This window comes from Sinocyclocheilus anshuiensis, unplaced genomic scaffold (assembly GCF_001515605.1).
Source record: "Sinocyclocheilus anshuiensis isolate Anshui unplaced genomic scaffold, SAMN03320099.WGS_v1.1 scaffold949, whole genome shotgun sequence".
In the NCBI taxonomy this organism is placed as follows: Eukaryota; Metazoa; Chordata; class Actinopteri; order Cypriniformes; family Cyprinidae; genus Sinocyclocheilus; species Sinocyclocheilus anshuiensis.
The window spans coordinates 124,477-141,316 of NW_015554135.1; the positions used below are offsets into that span (position 1 = coordinate 124,477).

Genomic DNA, 16,840 nt, shown 5'->3' on the forward strand with positions numbered 1-16,840 from the left:
CTGCCAAGTTTTAAATCTGAAAGTGCACCGTGTATAAAGTTATTGTCTCTCAAAAGAAAGAGTCGACTCTGAATAATTGAAACGAGTCATTTTTAAAACGAATCCCAAGCCGTTTCATGTTGACGTCAAAATGAAACATTAGCATATTGCCCGCCCACTTGTTGGTCTTTTCGCGTTGGTCTGAATGAAAATGCAAATTCATTCTCTGCCACTAGGTGCCGCTTTTGGAGCGGTAAAAGAGCTGTTTCCCCGGTAACGGCAGTAAACAAAGCAGCACTGTGCTCACAAACGCTGCTTTATCAGGCATTACAGGCATGATGAAATGAAAATGGGACCACTCACCGCCGATTAGCGTCATGCAAAGGAGGGGTTTGGAAAAATGAATCCTTAAACGATTCGTCTGGGAGTCGTTGAGCAAGTAAGGTAAAAATAAATGCATATTATAAGACAATGAAAGTGTTTTTTGAGCTCGCATGCATGTCAACCTGTTGTTGGGGACTCCCAAAACCAAAATATGAACCTTTCATAACCCATAATAGGGACACTTTAAATTTGTCGATATATAGCTGGTGACAACTAATATTAATGTATGTTTTACTTTATTTTGTGAAAAGAAAGAGGCTGTGAGACAGAGAAAATTGAAACTGGTTAAGGGTATTTAAAAAATGTTTGACCATCTAGAATCAAGTATTTTTTTTATGTTATTTTTTTTATTGTTATTATTATTATTTTTTACAGTTGTAACAATTAGCAGCTGCATTTCAACCGGTTGCCATGATGACCTATTAAATAGTTTCATTTTATTTATTTTGTTTGTTTTGTTTTATTAAAGTTTCAGGAAGAGTTTCAGGCAGCAGAGAGAGCCAAAGACCAGCATCAGTTTCGCTTTCGTTTCCGTTTAAATGCCCCAAACCATCGGCCAAACCCAAGAAGTGGCGAAAACCACTGTCGTTGACAGAATCTACGAAAATGTATGTCGTTTCTAGACACATATTTAACTTTATCTGCAAACACGAGGGCTGTTCGGACTATGGTAAAGTCGAGAGGGATTTACGGCAGAGTTTCACGGTGGCAGATCAGGTTTTGTCTCAGGTGCTCGATGATCACCAGAGGTTTGTTATAGTTCAGGATGAAGACTCGAATCCCAGAAGCTCCATACCAGATGCTGACAGCCTGATCTTAGCCAAAACCTCACTGCGACTGAGTAAACATGACAAATGCTCCGGGTGTGAAGACCTACACCTGTGCAGGTACTTTGTATGTGGAAATTGCAGATTTGGGTAAGTAAACTTTTGAGTTCCATCTCAAGTCACTTGTTATATAATATGGAGATTGTCGTTTGCATTTAATTAAAGAAAAGGAAGCCTTTTTCGACATGTATTCCTTAAAACGATCTAGCTTTGTGTTGTGTTAGTACTAGGCCCTGTTTATTTGGTTCAATAGCGACTAACTGGTGTAATGTTACCACTGTTCCAAGTCAAACCTAACTACCATTGTTAGTTATGACATTGCAAATTTTGTCACTGAATTCTAGTATTAATTCTATGTATTCCAGCTGTTGCTGGTAACTATTTCAGTTTCACCACTAGTAACTATTCATTAAGTCATTTATTTAGTAGTAATTCAAAGAGTTACTCGGATGTATTCCAGTTTTCTAAATATGAACCTTTCATAACCCATAATAGGGACACTTTAAATTTGTCGATATATAGCTGGTGACAACTAATATTAATGTATGTTTTACTTTATTTTGTGAAAAGAAAGAGGCTGTGAGACAGAGAAAATTGAAACTGGTTAAGGGTATTTAAAAAATGTTTGACCATCTAGAATCAAGTATTTTTTTTATGTTATTTTTTTTATTGTTATTATTATTATTTTTTACAGTTGTAACAATTAGCAGCTGCATTTCAACCGGTTGCCATGATGACCTATTAAATAGTTTCATTTTATTTATTTTGTTTGTTTTGTTTTATTAAAGTTTCAGGAAGAGTTTCAGGCAGCAGAGAGAGCCAAAGACCAGCATCAGTTTCGCTTTCGTTTCCGTTTAAATGCCCCAAACCATCGGCCAAACCCAAGAAGTGGCGAAAACCACTGTCGTTGACAGAATCTACGAAAATGTATGTCGTTTCTAGACACATATTTAACTTTATCTGCAAACACGAGGGCTGTTCGGACTATGGTAAAGTCGAGAGGGATTTACGGCAGAGTTTCACGGTGGCAGATCAGGTTTTGTCTCAGGTGCTCGATGATCACCAGAGGTTTGTTATAGTTCAGGATGAAGACTCGAATCCCAGAAGCTCCATACCAGATGCTGACAGCCTGATCTTAGCCAAAACCTCACTGCGACTGAGTAAACATGACAAATGCTCCGGGTGTGAAGACCTACACCTGTGCAGGTACTTTGTATGTGGAAATTGCAGATTTGGGTAAGTAAACTTTTGAGTTCCATCTCAAGTCACTTGTTATATAATATGGAGATTGTCGTTTGCATTTAATTAAAGAAAAGGAAGCCTTTTTCGACATGTATTCCTTAAAACGATCTAGCTTTGTGTTGTGTTAGTACTAGGCCCTGTTTATTTGGTTCAATAGCGACTAACTGGTGTAATGTTACCACTGTTCCAAGTCAAACCTAACTACCATTGTTAGTTATGACATTGCAAATTTTGTCACTGAATTCTAGTATTAATTCTATGTATTCCAGCTGTTGCTGGTAACTATTTCAGTTTCACCACTAGTAACTATTCATTAAGTCATTTATTTAGTAGTAATTCAAAGAGTTACTCGGATGTATTCCAGTTTTCTTAGTACAAATTGAACAGACACTAGTACTTAGGGTGTTACTAGTAACATTTTAGTCTTATAGTTACATTTAAAATCTTACTAGTAAGTAGCCATTTGATCAGTTATTACATATAATGAGTAAAAAGGCAATAGCCGCTAGTATGATGAGAAATGTTATCAACGCTTGTCTCATAAATAGGTACTAATATCTAGTTTAAGAACTAGTAATGTCAGAATAGGTGCCAGCAATAATTATAATACAGTGTACAAACTAAATGTATTTGGTTAATAATGAATCATATTTACACAGTAAAATAATGAACACAATTTTTGCTTGGTTGGACACAATTACAGTTTGTTTGAAAATGACACAAGTATGTAAAAACACTACATTTGATGTTAATATGGATATTTCTATGTTTCCTTACAATTTCACCTTATATAAATGTATTTAATTTTCATTGTTTGTCATTCTTAGGACAAAATGCAAAAATTCCCATGACTTGACATCAGCACATAATTCTGACCTCCTGAAGAAACATGATCTTCATGGCCTTGCGAGTGGAGAGTTGTTTCAACTTCTGCTTCAAAACGACCCCTCATTACTTCCAGAGGTCAATATCTGTTAAACAGCTTTGCTAGTTAACTCATAATTCATTCAAATGACTCTTGGAAAGTCATGTCAGACTCTGCACGGCATTTGAAGTTGAATTTAAAAGATCTAGATTGTATAAACATTAACTTTTCACTTACATGGGCATTTCTCACTGCATAAGAAGGGAAGTGATTGCAGAAGCTGCTCAGGCTTTTTGTGTGTTTTCCATTTCTGCATCCTGTGTCCATTATTTGAATTTTTAAAGAAATAGTTTACCCAAAAATGAAAATTTTATGAAAATGTACTCACCTTCAGGCCTTCCAGGATGTAGATGAATTCAGAACAGATTTGGAGAAATTTAGCATTACATCACTTGATCACCAGTGGATCCTCTGCAATGAATGGGTGCCGTCAGAATGAGGGTCCAAACCGCTGATAAAAACATCACAATAATCCACAAGTAATCAGCAGGATTTGATTACTTGTGGATTATTGTGATGTTTTTTTATCACTCTTATTCTGACGGCACCCATTCACTGCAGAGGATCTATTAATATGCAAGTGATGTAATGCTAAATTTCTCCAAATCTGTTTCGATGAAGAAACGAGCTCATCTATTTCTTGGATGGCCTGAGAGTGAGCAAATTTTCAGCAAAGCATTTTTGGGTGAACTATTCCTTTATTCCTTTAACATGATAATCTTCTAATAATGTGTTATGCAATATTTTCAGTATACAATGTGTGACTCTTGATGTGATTTTTGTGATGTGTCAACTGTCTAGGTGTGCTCCCACTACAACAAGGGAAATGGCGAATATGGCAGTTGTAAATATAAGACATCCTGCACCAACCTGCACCTCTGCCTGCACTTCCTGCAGGATGACTGTAAGTTTGGAGCAGCTTGCAAAAGGACCCACAGCTTCGATGCATATGCTCAGAAAATCCTGAATGCTCGAGGGCTCAGTGCAGAAAACATGCGAAAACTCCTCTGGCTTTACAAGAACAAGTTACTGATTGCTTCTTCAGCTTTCAAGAAGAGTGAGACAGGTGAATGAAAGAAAAAGAGACACTTGATTGTGTTTTTGTAATTTAGCACAAATTATTTTGCACAGTTATTTTGAACAAAAGAGCTGTAGATTACTGCTGTGCTTGTTTTGTTTTTCTCTTCCATGTCTCTTTTCATTCTGTTTTCTATCTGAACAGTAGCTCTACCTGCAGTGAAAGGACGCACCAGACACAAATCCAGTAGCTCCGTCAGTGAAGCGGATCACAATGAAATCTGTCTCTTTTTCGTACGCACTGGATGTAGTTTCAAAGGTGTTGTCATTGAATAAGCACATTTCCTTAACCTTGTTCTCAACCTTGAGATTCATAATTGAAAATACATTTATGTTGTATTCTTAAAAAAATCATTAACTCATTAACAAACTATTTTGTGAGCATAATTAGTTTTATAGTCTATAAATAAATTATGCAGGTTATTTTGTGCTTAAAATACAGGAAATACATCAGTGCTTTGAAATACGGTGCAGCAGCACAGCAGGTGACCTGAGTTTCAAGGTCTTTTCCTGATCCTGTTCCCCTTTCTCTACTAGAGCCCCAAAATAACCGGTGCCATTTTCAAGCACTTTGTTCATATAGACCACCAGCCAGCATGATGAAAGTTAACTAAAACCATAATAAAACATTTTGACTTGAAATAAATGTTAACGGAAATAAAATTAGTTTGGAGACTTTAAGTTAAGCAAGAAATATTTGCTTAAAATGTGTTTTTTTGTAACATCCCATTATTTATGTTCCTCTAGACAAGTGTGTCCGTTTTCACCACCATCTACCCTATAAATGGCAGATATTACAGAAGGATGGGATTATGTGGGGTGACTTGACGAACGAAGAGGAGATTGAGAAGGCGTACTGCAGTCCAGCTAATGTTTTGTGGTATAAATAGATCTTAGATGTGTATTTACTGGTATTTTAATGGGTTTTCAAATAACATTCATATTGCAAATCTATTGTTCCATCACATCCCAAAGTTACAGGTGCCACTGCAGAAATGCACTCTCAACCGTAACTAAGAGGGAAGGTTACTAAGACAAAATTAGTTCATGTAAATTAAAATGCTTTTACTATGTGACGTGAGTGTACATGATTTTAAACTTTTTGTATTTGTATTTTTATATGCAAAATTTTACTTTATTATTATGGAAAAAAACATTTAGTGCTCAATTAAATATTTGCATTAGCATGTGTATCTGAAATGGCCAGTAATTGTGTTGTAGTTTGTCTTGTCTTTTTAACACTTTTTTTCCCCCACCTGTTATGTTCTCCATATTGCAGTATTACTGAGAGCAGCACAGGGCATCAGGTCGTGGACTTTATGTCAATGACTTGTGGAGTGTCAGATGTGCGTCGGCTGTCCACAGCGTCTTCTGTTACTAAACCCCCTCACTTCATTCTGACCACTGAATGGATCTGGTACTGGAGGAATGACAAGGGAGGTTGGACACAGTATGGCAAAGGGGTCAGTGACACATTGCATCATAATACCTCTCAGAAGTGATTCTAAAACCTGAGTTTGAAAAATCATCTGTGATGTTACATTTAACATGATGTAAAATAGCAATTATTTGTGTCAATATATGATACAAGAAATAGTATAATAAAAAAATCAGTTAGCTTTAAACTACATTTCACAGCAGTTATTGTTTGAATCTTACAGGAAGATCCTAAACTTGTGGCGTCAGTCACTTCAGAAGATCTTGAGAAACATTACCTGGCTGACAGTGAAAAGGAAATTTCATATACTTCACAGAACCATCAATACGCCCTCAAATTTAAAGGTACTTAACAGTGTTGTTAGCTACTGTTAACGTTTTTTTTTTCTTTATTGAAATAAAGTATAGTAGATGAAAACTTAAATGAACACTAGAAATGTTGCTTTTGGAAAAATTATTAAAGGGATAGTTCACCCAAAAATGAAAATTCTGTCATTACGAAGCAACGAGAATACTTTTTGTATGCAAAGAAAACAAAAATACCGACTTTATTCAACAATTCGTCTCCTCCACACTCTGGTGCCATTTTGGAGAGTATCATCCACTGAGCGTAAACAGCGTATGCTATTCTGTGTCAGCTGTGTCACGCGGATACGGTGTTTTCATTCAAATCAAAGCGTAAACAACGTAGAAAACGTATCCGCGTGACACAGTGACACAGAATAGCATACGCTGTTTACGCTCAGTGGATGATACTCTCCAAAATGGCACCAGAGTGTGGAGGAGACGAATTGTTGAATAAAGTCGGTATTTTTGTTTTCTTTGCATACAAAAAGTATTCTCGTTGCTTCGTAAAATTACAGTTGAACCCCTGATGTCACATGGATTATTTTACCGATCTCCTTGCTACGTTTTTGGACCTTGATCGAGGTAATTGCATTGCTGTCTATGGGAGGGTCAGAGAGCTCTCAGAATTCATCAAAAATATCTTAATTTGTGTTCCGAAGATGAATGGACGTCTTACGGATTTAGAACGACATGAGGATGAGTAATTAATGACAGAATTTTCGTTTTGGGTGAACTAACCCTTTAAAACTAAAATAAAAATAAATGAAGCTAAATAGAAATGTAAAAAAACAAAAAAAAAAACATAAAATTATTATGGTAATTCATTTTCAGAGATGTGCCAGCAAAATCTCAAGTACAAAACTGAAAGAGATGTTAGAAGGAGACCACGTTTTGTTTCTGCCCAAGATGTCAAGAGCAAAATCAAGGGGTATGATATACTGTACCATTTGTCCATTACATGCACACATATTAAACATGATTGATCTGTTGTTCAGTGCACTTTAGTGTATTGTGTTTTAATTAGAAGTGAGTCTCCAGACAGCTCAGCATCTTCTTCTGTGGAAGTTCCACCTTACTGGGACAAAGGAGCTATTGATAACTTCACCTACAAGGTACACAGTCCAATCACACGGAGTACAAGGAGGTCAAATGGTTATTAAACACTTTGGAAATCAATTCTGTACTGTACTTAGGGTTATAGATGAAGATTAATACTTCTAAGTTATACAGTTTTTATGTTTGTTGAAAAGCATCAGGTACCAACAGCCATGTTACATAACAATACTACATTTCTGAAACGAAACCAGTTTGTTTTCTTAGATTGTTCCTCTGCAAAGCTCTTCCAAGGAATACCAAAGGGTGGGCGCAATGTTTAGTAGAACACTGCCCAAAAGCATCATTCACAGCATTGAAAGAGTGCAGAATCTTTCTCTCTGGAGGGTCTTTCAGTGGTACGTTTTTTCATATTTCACTACTAGAAAAACAAGTAGCAGTTTATTTGCACAAAGCCATTACATACAGTTCTTCAGCTATTCTGTATGCGTATCAGTCATATCTATTTGATCGTCAGACAAATGATTCCAGTTCCCCTCGAGATCACACAGATGTGACGTGTGATGAGAAAGTAAACAAATACTCAGTCTGAACAATATAGCTATTTTGTGTCATGTAATATGGATAATTCATATGAATGTATTAATATTAAATGATTATTTATTATATTTAATTATAATATATTACAGTATATAAAAATCGATTTATTATGTAAACGTAATAAAATAATGTATTGCTTAATATTAATATTAATACGTCTGGCCTAATTGCCCAAATACATTTTGTATAATTTACAATGTAATATTTACATTTTTAGCAGATAATAATTATTAGTAGTAATTTGAATATGGTACGCTCTATTTATTGATCTGATTAATTCATTATACCATGTTTTTTCCTAGGCAAAAAGAACAGATGAATAAGAGAAATGGAGGGAGTGCAGTTGACCAGCGTTACCTTTTCCACGGTACAGATGAGTCTCTCTTAGCAGCGATTTGTGAGCAAAACTTTGACTGGAGGATCTGTGGAAGTCACGGGACACTTTATGGGAAAGGTATTTACATATTTGTTCAAAAGTATATACGTATAACAGTTCTTCACCTTGTTATTAAAATAAAAGTTATTATTGAATGCTTTCTCAAATATTGGCCATTGCATGTGTTTATGTTTACAGGCAGCTATTTTGCCAGAGATTCTTCATACTCTGACAAATATGCAAAATCCAGGAACGGCAAGACCAAGAAGATGTTCGTGGCACTGGTGCTGGTGGGAAACTTCACAAGGGGTAACAATACTTTAGTCCGTCCTCCACAGAAACCCAACAGCCAAGGCTTTTATGACAGCTGTGTTGATAATGAGACTAACCCGGCCATTTTTGTTGTGTTTGAGAAATTCCAGATCTATCCTGAGTACATCATTGAATACTCTTAATTTGTATAGTATCGAAATACTTGAATATATTTCGAAGGTCTCCTTGTCTATCTTGAAATACTTATGAAAGTCCTGATACACAGACCATTTATGTTAACATCACTGAATATAACCAAAATCTCTAACTCTTGGGCATCTTCTTTCAAGTAAAAGATTGTAGGGAATAAGGTAATAATTACGTAATAAGTAACGGTGTTTTATGATTTAGTTGACAATTGTATGAAAACGGACCATTACTCATGGCCATTATATTTAGATTTTTATGTAATTCATGTTTGATTTATTTTAATGTTGAATGAGGTGGATAGAATTAAAGTACTGATACTGTTACTATTACTTTCATTGTTGTAAAAAAAAAAATAAACATAAACAAATAAAATAAACATTTTTTATAAATGTTATTTTTTTTTAAACATTTTTTAATTGGATCAGCTAATTTAAAAAAAACAACAAAACAAACAACTGCTATTTCTCTCATGAATGTGCTAAGAAAAACTAGCGTGGATGTCTACAACTTAAATATCGGTCGGTCTGTTAGTCACACAAAGTTATCTTATGGCTTCAGAGAACTTGAAATATAGTGTATGAGTTGTATGGACCGCTTCTATGGTGTATGAAGACACCCACCTTTTGTGTTTGGGCTGGCTAAGTACATAATAACAAAAGTTCATTTCTGGGTGAACTATCCCTTTAAATATATCAGTCTCTGAGTTGGTATTTGACTTTGAACTTTTGCTTACTGTTTTTTCCATCCATCACATTCCTGGACCTTTGGGAAAATGCTGATATGCAAAGTACAGCATAGCTATAAACAATACAGTTTGACAAACAACTAGGAATGATTTACAGCATTTAATACCGAAAACAAAACCACAGATTAAGACACAGGCAAGAGGAAGTAGGACATTTACAAGGAAATCATTTGAAGACATGGAGCAGGTGTGTCACTGACTACACAGAGAACAGATTCTCTAGTCACTGTGACCGCTAGTGGTTAAACTGAGAAGTGAAGTCTTAGAAAACGGATCTAATTTACAGTAAAGTTGGGGTTATTTACCAAGACAAGCTCTCAAAGAGTTGGTGTTCTGTTAATCAAACCTCTAAAAGCTCTATGGTTTAAATTTCCCGAAATCATAACATTTATATATTCCTTTGATGTGTGGGTCTAAAATGCTTGATATCACATGAAATGTGTAATTGAAGATAAATACACATATTCTGACTGATAAACCATTTATTATGTAATACTTTTGATTTCAAATCCTTTTTTTGTTTGTAGAGTTCACAATCACACTCTGTACACTCACATCACATCACTCTGGGTCTTCATTGCAGCTTAATGTAATATAAATGATGTAAAATCAGCATAATCATCAGAAGCTCAAATATCTCACTGGCAGTAAGGCAAGACATGTCCAATCCCAGTTCCTTCTATCAAATCATTTACATATAAATCCGATTTTCTTCCATGTAGTTGGTTGTATTTACATTTGAGGGACTTACCATTGGCTTCAGTAACAAAATGAATGTGCATATGTGCTGTACATCTGTGCCTTAGTTGTAAATTAATAGTGTTGAATTCAATTCATTTAAATGAGTAGCACAGATACATTTGATTTAGTCAGGTGATTCTAGAATAAGAATTTAGATTTTAGGCAATCGAGCCATTCTAAATAATATGATTAGAATTGATTAGATCAAGACTGCCCAAAACTCCATCAGGACTCATCCTCAAAATTTTCCCTCTTGGTGATTTTGACCAAAATACCATTCTTGGGTCCAAGGGTGGTGTGCGACTTCAACTCCAGAGGAACCTGTGTGACATAAAATATAGACTGTCCATTTGTTTTGTACCTCAGGAAACCTCCACATTTGCGGGAAACCGAATCTTCATGCATACTAAAGCTGAACTACTTTCAGTGTAACAATAACAAACCTCAGTGTCCTCGCAGGCCATCATGTTAAACCTCCTAAATATGTGAAGCAGAGCCATTTTAATCTCCAGCTGGGCCAATCTCATGCCCACACAGCTGCGTGGCCCCGCTCCAAACGGCAGATACACAAACGGGTGCCGGCTGGCCTTGGCTTCTGGAGTGAACCTGAGACAAATACAGAGTTCATTGTGAGAACATCACATGGGAGGCATGCAAACAAAATGGAGAAAGATCTGTGTACAGCTTGTTAAAAAAAATATCTATAGAACATCCACAGAGTTGATAATTACAAGATATACTGTGAGATATACACTACTGTTCAAATGTTTAAGATCCGTAAGATTTTTTTTAATGGTTTCGATAACATTGTTTAACAAGGCTCATTTATTTGATCAAAAATAAAGCAAAAACTAATATTGTGATTTGAAGATATTTTTGAATGTAATTATTCCTGATGGCTGAATTTTCAGCAGCCTTTACTCCAGTCATTTCTTATTATTATCAATGTTGAAAACCGTTGTGCTGCCTTATATTTTGATTGATATATACTGATTTCATTCAGGATTCTTTGATAAACAGAACGTTCTGACAAACAGCATTTATTTGAAATAGAAATCTTCTGTAACAGTATTAATGCCTTGACTGTTACTTTTAATCAATATAATGCATCCTTGCTGAATTAAAAAAAAAAGTATTAATTTCTTCCCAAAAAATGACGTCAAGACAGTTCACCTCTCTGGGATGAATTTCTCAGGTTCGGTCCAGTGCTCTGGGTCATAGTGAAGGAAACCTGCAGCGATTTCCAGAGATGATCCTTTAGGCAGAAGCTGGCCGTTCACCACAGTGTCTTGATCAACATCTCGTGCAAATCTGTGACAAAATAAACAAAACCCACATGATATTCAAGATTCACTCTGGGAAAAAAAAAAGAAAAGTGTAATGCAGTCCAACGTCCAAAACCATTTTGGTTTATTTCTAATAGATGTCTTTCCAAGTAATTAAAGTCTAAATACATGCAAGAGCCTTAATAGTGTTATTAATATTCTTGCATTCTTGTGGTTCTGTGTGATGTGATTAAACCGGTTATAAAGTAATAGCTGTCATACCTGAACGCAGGTGGGTAGAGTCTGAGAGACTCACATATAACCATGTCTAAATACTTCAGCTCTTGGACATTAGTGTAATCTGCAGTCTCCTGAAACAGAATTAAACATTTTAAGCATGACAACAACAACCCTGGACTAAAATATCTCTACAGTTACCATGTATGGCCAATAGGTGGAAGCACAGCAGCAATAATTTCAAGTTTACAGCACAATCCATTCTCGCTGTAAAATGGCTTTTAAAACAATGAAACAAAAAGTGAACGAAAACGTTTTCTACTTTATTTGTTTTATAGTTTCCTTTGTGATCAATCATTTTATTGTCTTTTGAAAATGAGCAGATCGCAAATCAATTTAACTATTTATATAGATGCCTAGATTATCCTGAAATTATGTGTATATATATATACATACATATATACACAGAAGAAGCCTTTGTTTGAACTGAAATGGAAGCAGACACAGCCCAGCAGGCAGTGCTAAGCAGTCTATCACTGCATGGCTCTGTGAAAATAGGGGTCAGGCAGTGAGCACGCACCCGTACGTTCTGCCCACATCCTCTGCCTCTGAGGCCCCCAGACATGCAATGTGGGCATTATAAACGACTAGCTAATCTCAAGTCACTCTGTTCCACCAGTAAAAGCATCCACTGCACAAATGAGAGGATGCAGTGGGGCGAGAAAAGGGGCAGATTCTGGCATGCTGGAGGCATCCTCCACAGGCACACACCCCCCTATTGGCAGGCTACACTATCAGCTCTCATCGGGCGTCATTGTGGTTCCAGTGTAGAGTGATATGGCAGTGATGAAACACTGTGAGGAACAGCACTTTGTCTCGCTGCAGCAGACGAGCTGGTTTGGATGGTGTGGTATGTGATGTTCTTTAACAACAGACTCATGGACTGAGGTTTTCTTAGATTTAAGACTGTAAATGTGTTTTTGTGTTCAAATATGATGCTTTTAATGGTTTTTCTATTTAGAAATGTGCAAGACAAGTCTTTGACCGTTCCGTCACATCTCACACATTCAAGTTCAACTTTTAAAAAGCACTCACTCACTCTCTTTTTTTTTTTACCAATGAATGTGTCTTAAGGTGCAGCAGTTATGATAAATAGAAACGACAATAATGATGTTTGCCTTCACAAGCACTACTGACAATTGACTTAACTATGGTGACCATGGAGAATTTTTGTAAGAATACCAGTACTGCATATCTAACATATTTTACTCCATCTCTGCCCAAAACTACAATGCGATCAATATTTACCTTTCTATGCCATTTGTTTCAGTATGAAAGAGGCTTTTTTGATTCTCTTGGCACAGCTCTGTGTTATTTCAATTATTTCTTTGAGAGAATGTGAACTATTCACCGTATCGCTGCAGACCCTCTGTTTATTCTGACTTGCAGCCTCAAGTATGACTAAATTTAACTCCGCTGTATGCACACTGATGCCTCTAAAATCACAAAGCAAGGTCAGATGGCCCTGTAGACATGCTAGCCAATTTTTCACGTCTCGGTTGAGTCTCTTTTTTCATTCTTTTTTATGCTTTCATCAAACAAACAAACAAAAGCCCAGTGCAAAGATTGATGTCAATGACAAATTGTGCACAATGATGCTATAATGCATGTGCAATACCTTCCTGTATGAGCCTGAATGCTGCTTTATTAACAACTGATCAGAGACTGCAGGCAATTTTGTTCTGAAGTGGTCAAAGAAGAGCTCAGATGAACCCAGTACAAATGAAAGAATATGTCAGACAGGGTAAAATCAGCCTGCTTTCATCTTGTGAGAAAATGGTGGGAATATTTCTTGTTTGTTTGTGGACCGACACTTAGCTAAGCTACTGTAATTAGATCACTGGTGAAGAAACGGGATTCTGGGACTAAAATATGGCAAAAAGCAACTTCAATCCTTGTCTAAATATGTTTACAGTCCCCTCGCCCTCAAACATGTTGATTATTGGCCCTCTTTAGAGTTCAAGATGTGCTTCAGATGTTACCGTGTTTCTAAATTCACAACAGACACGCTCTGAATTTAATTGCATATTTGCTTGTTCTCATATGGCAACAACAAACATGTTCCGCTATGCAGGTAACCTAATGTATTCTCATTAAGTAGCCTATATAAAAAATCACTTAAAAAGTAACAGAACATATCATTAAAATCCAAAGGACCGTACCGTTGGAATTAATAAAACAAGAAACGCGGTCTCTGCGGAAATGCTTTGACCTAAAAATACTCAAACGTTTCCTTCAAATTCATTTCAAGAGAGACAAAAAAAAAAGCCTTGCCGTGTTCAAAGGAGCACCCTGCTAAAACAACTCATTTCCCTGCATATTTCTGTGCCCCTTGGTATTAATATCAGCCTCTTTTCAGCAAATGAGATTCATTTCTCTTGCGTGAGTGTGTGTGAAGTGTTCGCAGGCCTTGGAGCACAAGCAGCCTGCCTCTTCACGTCTGCCCGTCTCCCTTATTTATGCTTCTGCCTTCATTCACGTCATAGAGGAGACAGGCAATCAATCAGTTCTTGAATTTTAGACATTTAACCTCCTGTTTACGGATGGCCGCCTATGATATGTGTGTATGCGTATGTGATGGGAATTTTTTGCGTAACTGGATGAGCATATAGCTGACATTACATCAGTGGTCATCAACTGGTTTTGCTTCAGGATGCAGATTTTACTTTGGACGTCCAATGGCAACCCAGCATGAAAATGTGCAGCACAACTGTTTTTAAAGTGCCCCTATTATGGATTTTTGAAAAGTACCTTTCATGCAGTGTGTAACACAGCTCTAAATGAATAAAAACATCCTGCCCAGTTTTAAATCTGAAAGTGCACCGTGTATAAAGTTATTGTCTCTCAAAAGAAAGAGTCGACTCTGAATCATTGAAACGAGTCGTTTTTAAAACAAATCCCAAGCCGTTTCATGTTGATGTCAAAATGAAACATTAGCATATTGCCCGCCCACTTCTTGGTCTTTTCGGTTGGTCTGAATGAAAATGCAAATTCATTCTTTGCCACTAGGTGCTGCTTTTGGAGCGGTAAAAGAGCTGTTTCCCCGGTAACGGCTGTAAACAAAGCAGCACTGTGCTCACAAACGCTGCTTTATCAGGCATTACAGGCATGATGAAATGAAAATAAGACCAATCGGACCAATCACCGCCGATTAGCGGCATGCAAAGGAGGGGTTTGGCAAAATGAATCATTAAACGAATCGTTTGGGAGTCGTTGAGCAAGTAAGTTAAAAATAAATGCATATCATAAGACAATGAAAGTGTTTTTTGACCTTGCATGCATGTCAACCTGTTGTTGGGGACTCCCAAAACCAAAATATGAACCTTTCATAACCCATAATAGGGACACTTTAACATTGATAATATTAAATGTTTCTTGCTCATCAAATCAGCATATTAGAATGATTTCTGGAGGATCATGTGGCACTGAAGACTGAAGAAACGGCTGCTGAAATTTTAGCTTCACCAACACAAGAATAAAATACATTTTTTAAATATTTAAAAATGAAAAACAGCTATTTTAAATTGTAATAATATTTCTAAATTTTTGAAAAAAGAATTGCAGCCTTGAAAGCCACTTATTTACATTACTGTATATACTCTTTTTCCCATTTTAGGCCCTTTGTAAATGTAGCCCTCCAGTTCTATGGGAAAATGAAGGTCGAACGGTGTGTACGAGTTGGGAACGGCTAATGTGGCTCCTTATCTCACCCATCCCTTAAGGTTTCCACAGAAAGAGCTATTTATTGTTATTGATAGTGATGGAGGCTTGCATGTTCAGACAGTAGATGCTAAAGACAGAGTTACCACAGATATTTGTGCATCATATTAATGAATCTCAACAGTACATTCAAAACCAAAAAAGAACAGTAGCCATTTTGTGAGGGTTTAATAGGGTGACCATACGTGCCATTTTCCCAGGACGCGTACTGGCCGGATTTCTAACGCGTCCTGGGAAAATGGCACGTATGGTCACCCTATGGTTTAAAATATACCATATCATAATCTTCATTCAGAGTCTAAGTAATGGCTTTTAATTTTCTGGCTTCCTGAAAGACGTTCATTCATTTCAGGGCAATATATACATTTATAACAAAAATAAACTGCTTTTCCATTCAACAAAATTAACAAGTTTTTGGCAGTTTAGAATTGTAAATGGTGAAACTCATGAATTAACACCTCTGGTTTCTTTCAAGCCCGGAAATCAGCCCCCTACAGTGACTATTTCCTTGGCCAAATGGTTAATTAGGGAAACTAATTGCAGGGAGTGTCACAGACATTGATTGTGCTCTTATCAACTGGAGACAGCCTATGTCAGAAGACTGTGGGCCAGCTGTATGAATGATACAGTCCTGGCCAATGCCTGAACTGCAGAATGAAAGACAAACAATGGGCAAACTAATTAAAAATGCCTAATTAAAATCACCTGAGCAGAAAATCAATACTTTGTCATGGTCTGAATAGTTGACAGAGGAGTATTTGTCCCAGCTTCAGTCAAAAGGCCTCTGCAGGAATGGAAAAGTCTGAAAATTAGACAAATTGACGTATTTCTGAATGAAACTGAAGATTCACAATAGACTTTATATTTTGGGAACTGAATGGATCATGAGAAGTGAGTGCTTCATATTAGAATGGAGTCAGACCTGAATGTGATTTGTACTGTATGTGCTCTCCTGAAAAACCACCGGCACCAAATTTTGAGGAGGCTATTTAACCAGAATGTGGAGACTGAAGGTCGAGTTCATCCTTGAGAACATCTCGGCATATCCCAAAGGTAAAGCCTTCTTTGCTATCACACACCAGATAGTACTGGTCTTAGAATTTCAATTGTGAGGTTCACAACAAATAACCCTATATATGCAGTTTCATGCTCACCCAAAAAAAAGTTATGTCAGCATTATTAAATATAAATTAATTTAAAAACAAAAGTTTAATACAGTTTAGTTTTTTTTCTGTACTTCTAAATGTGTCCTGCTGTCTAATTTTATTCTGAGCAAAAAATAATGACTGTCATACATTTTTACCATATATATATATATAGAGAGAGAGAGAGAGAGAGAGAGAGAGAGAGGGGGAGGGAGGT

At 36.5% G+C, this 16,840-nt stretch overlaps 1 protein-coding gene, 1 long non-coding RNA gene and 1 pseudogene across 3 annotated transcripts in view; 2 read left to right on the plus strand and 1 right to left on the minus strand.

Moving 5' to 3' along the window:
• Positions 1-2,016: 2,016 nt before the first annotated feature.
• parp12a (poly (ADP-ribose) polymerase family, member 12a) lies at positions 2,017-9,055 on the plus strand. Of its 2 annotated transcripts, none has more exons than XM_016462956.1 (12): positions 2,017-2,426; positions 3,260-3,395; positions 4,159-4,423; positions 4,580-4,693; positions 5,182-5,314; positions 5,714-5,897; positions 6,096-6,216; positions 7,051-7,147; positions 7,244-7,331; positions 7,540-7,670; positions 8,175-8,326; positions 8,447-9,055. In XM_016462956.1, exons 1-12 carry the CDS (start codon positions 2,116-2,118, stop codon positions 8,701-8,703), a joined length of 1,989 nt encoding a protein of 662 aa, XP_016318442.1. In that variant the 5' UTR covers positions 2,017-2,115; the 3' UTR covers positions 8,704-9,055. The 2 variants fall into 2 exon arrangements, with proteins under 2 accessions (XP_016318442.1, XP_016318443.1); XM_016462957.1 differs by having other exon boundaries at positions 4,583-4,693.
• Positions 9,056-9,360: 305 nt separating this feature from the next.
• LOC107670371 (thromboxane-A synthase-like) overlaps positions 9,361-16,840 on the minus strand; it is a 66,835-nt pseudogene continuing 59,355 nt past the window's right edge.
• Positions 15,961-16,840, plus strand: part of LOC107670372 (uncharacterized) — a 17,594-nt gene continuing 16,714 nt past the window's right edge. The window contains exon 1 of the long non-coding RNA XR_001632084.1: positions 15,961-16,531. This is a non-coding gene — a long non-coding RNA (uncharacterized LOC107670372). The remainder of the gene's footprint in view (positions 16,532-16,840) is intronic.

Excerpts from the sequence above, each read along its gene's own strand:
- parp12a (XM_016462956.1), top strand. The coding sequence starts at position 2,116 with ATGTATGTCGTTTCTAGACACATATTTAACTTTATCTGCAAACACGAG. Across the intron at positions 7,332-7,539 it reads TTGATAACTTCACCTACAAG|ATTGTTCCTCTGCAAAGCTC; the intron begins GTACACAGTCCA and ends TTGTTTTCTTAG. Across the intron at positions 7,671-8,174 it reads CTCTGGAGGGTCTTTCAGTG|GCAAAAAGAACAGATGAATA; the intron begins GTACGTTTTTTC and ends GTTTTTTCCTAG.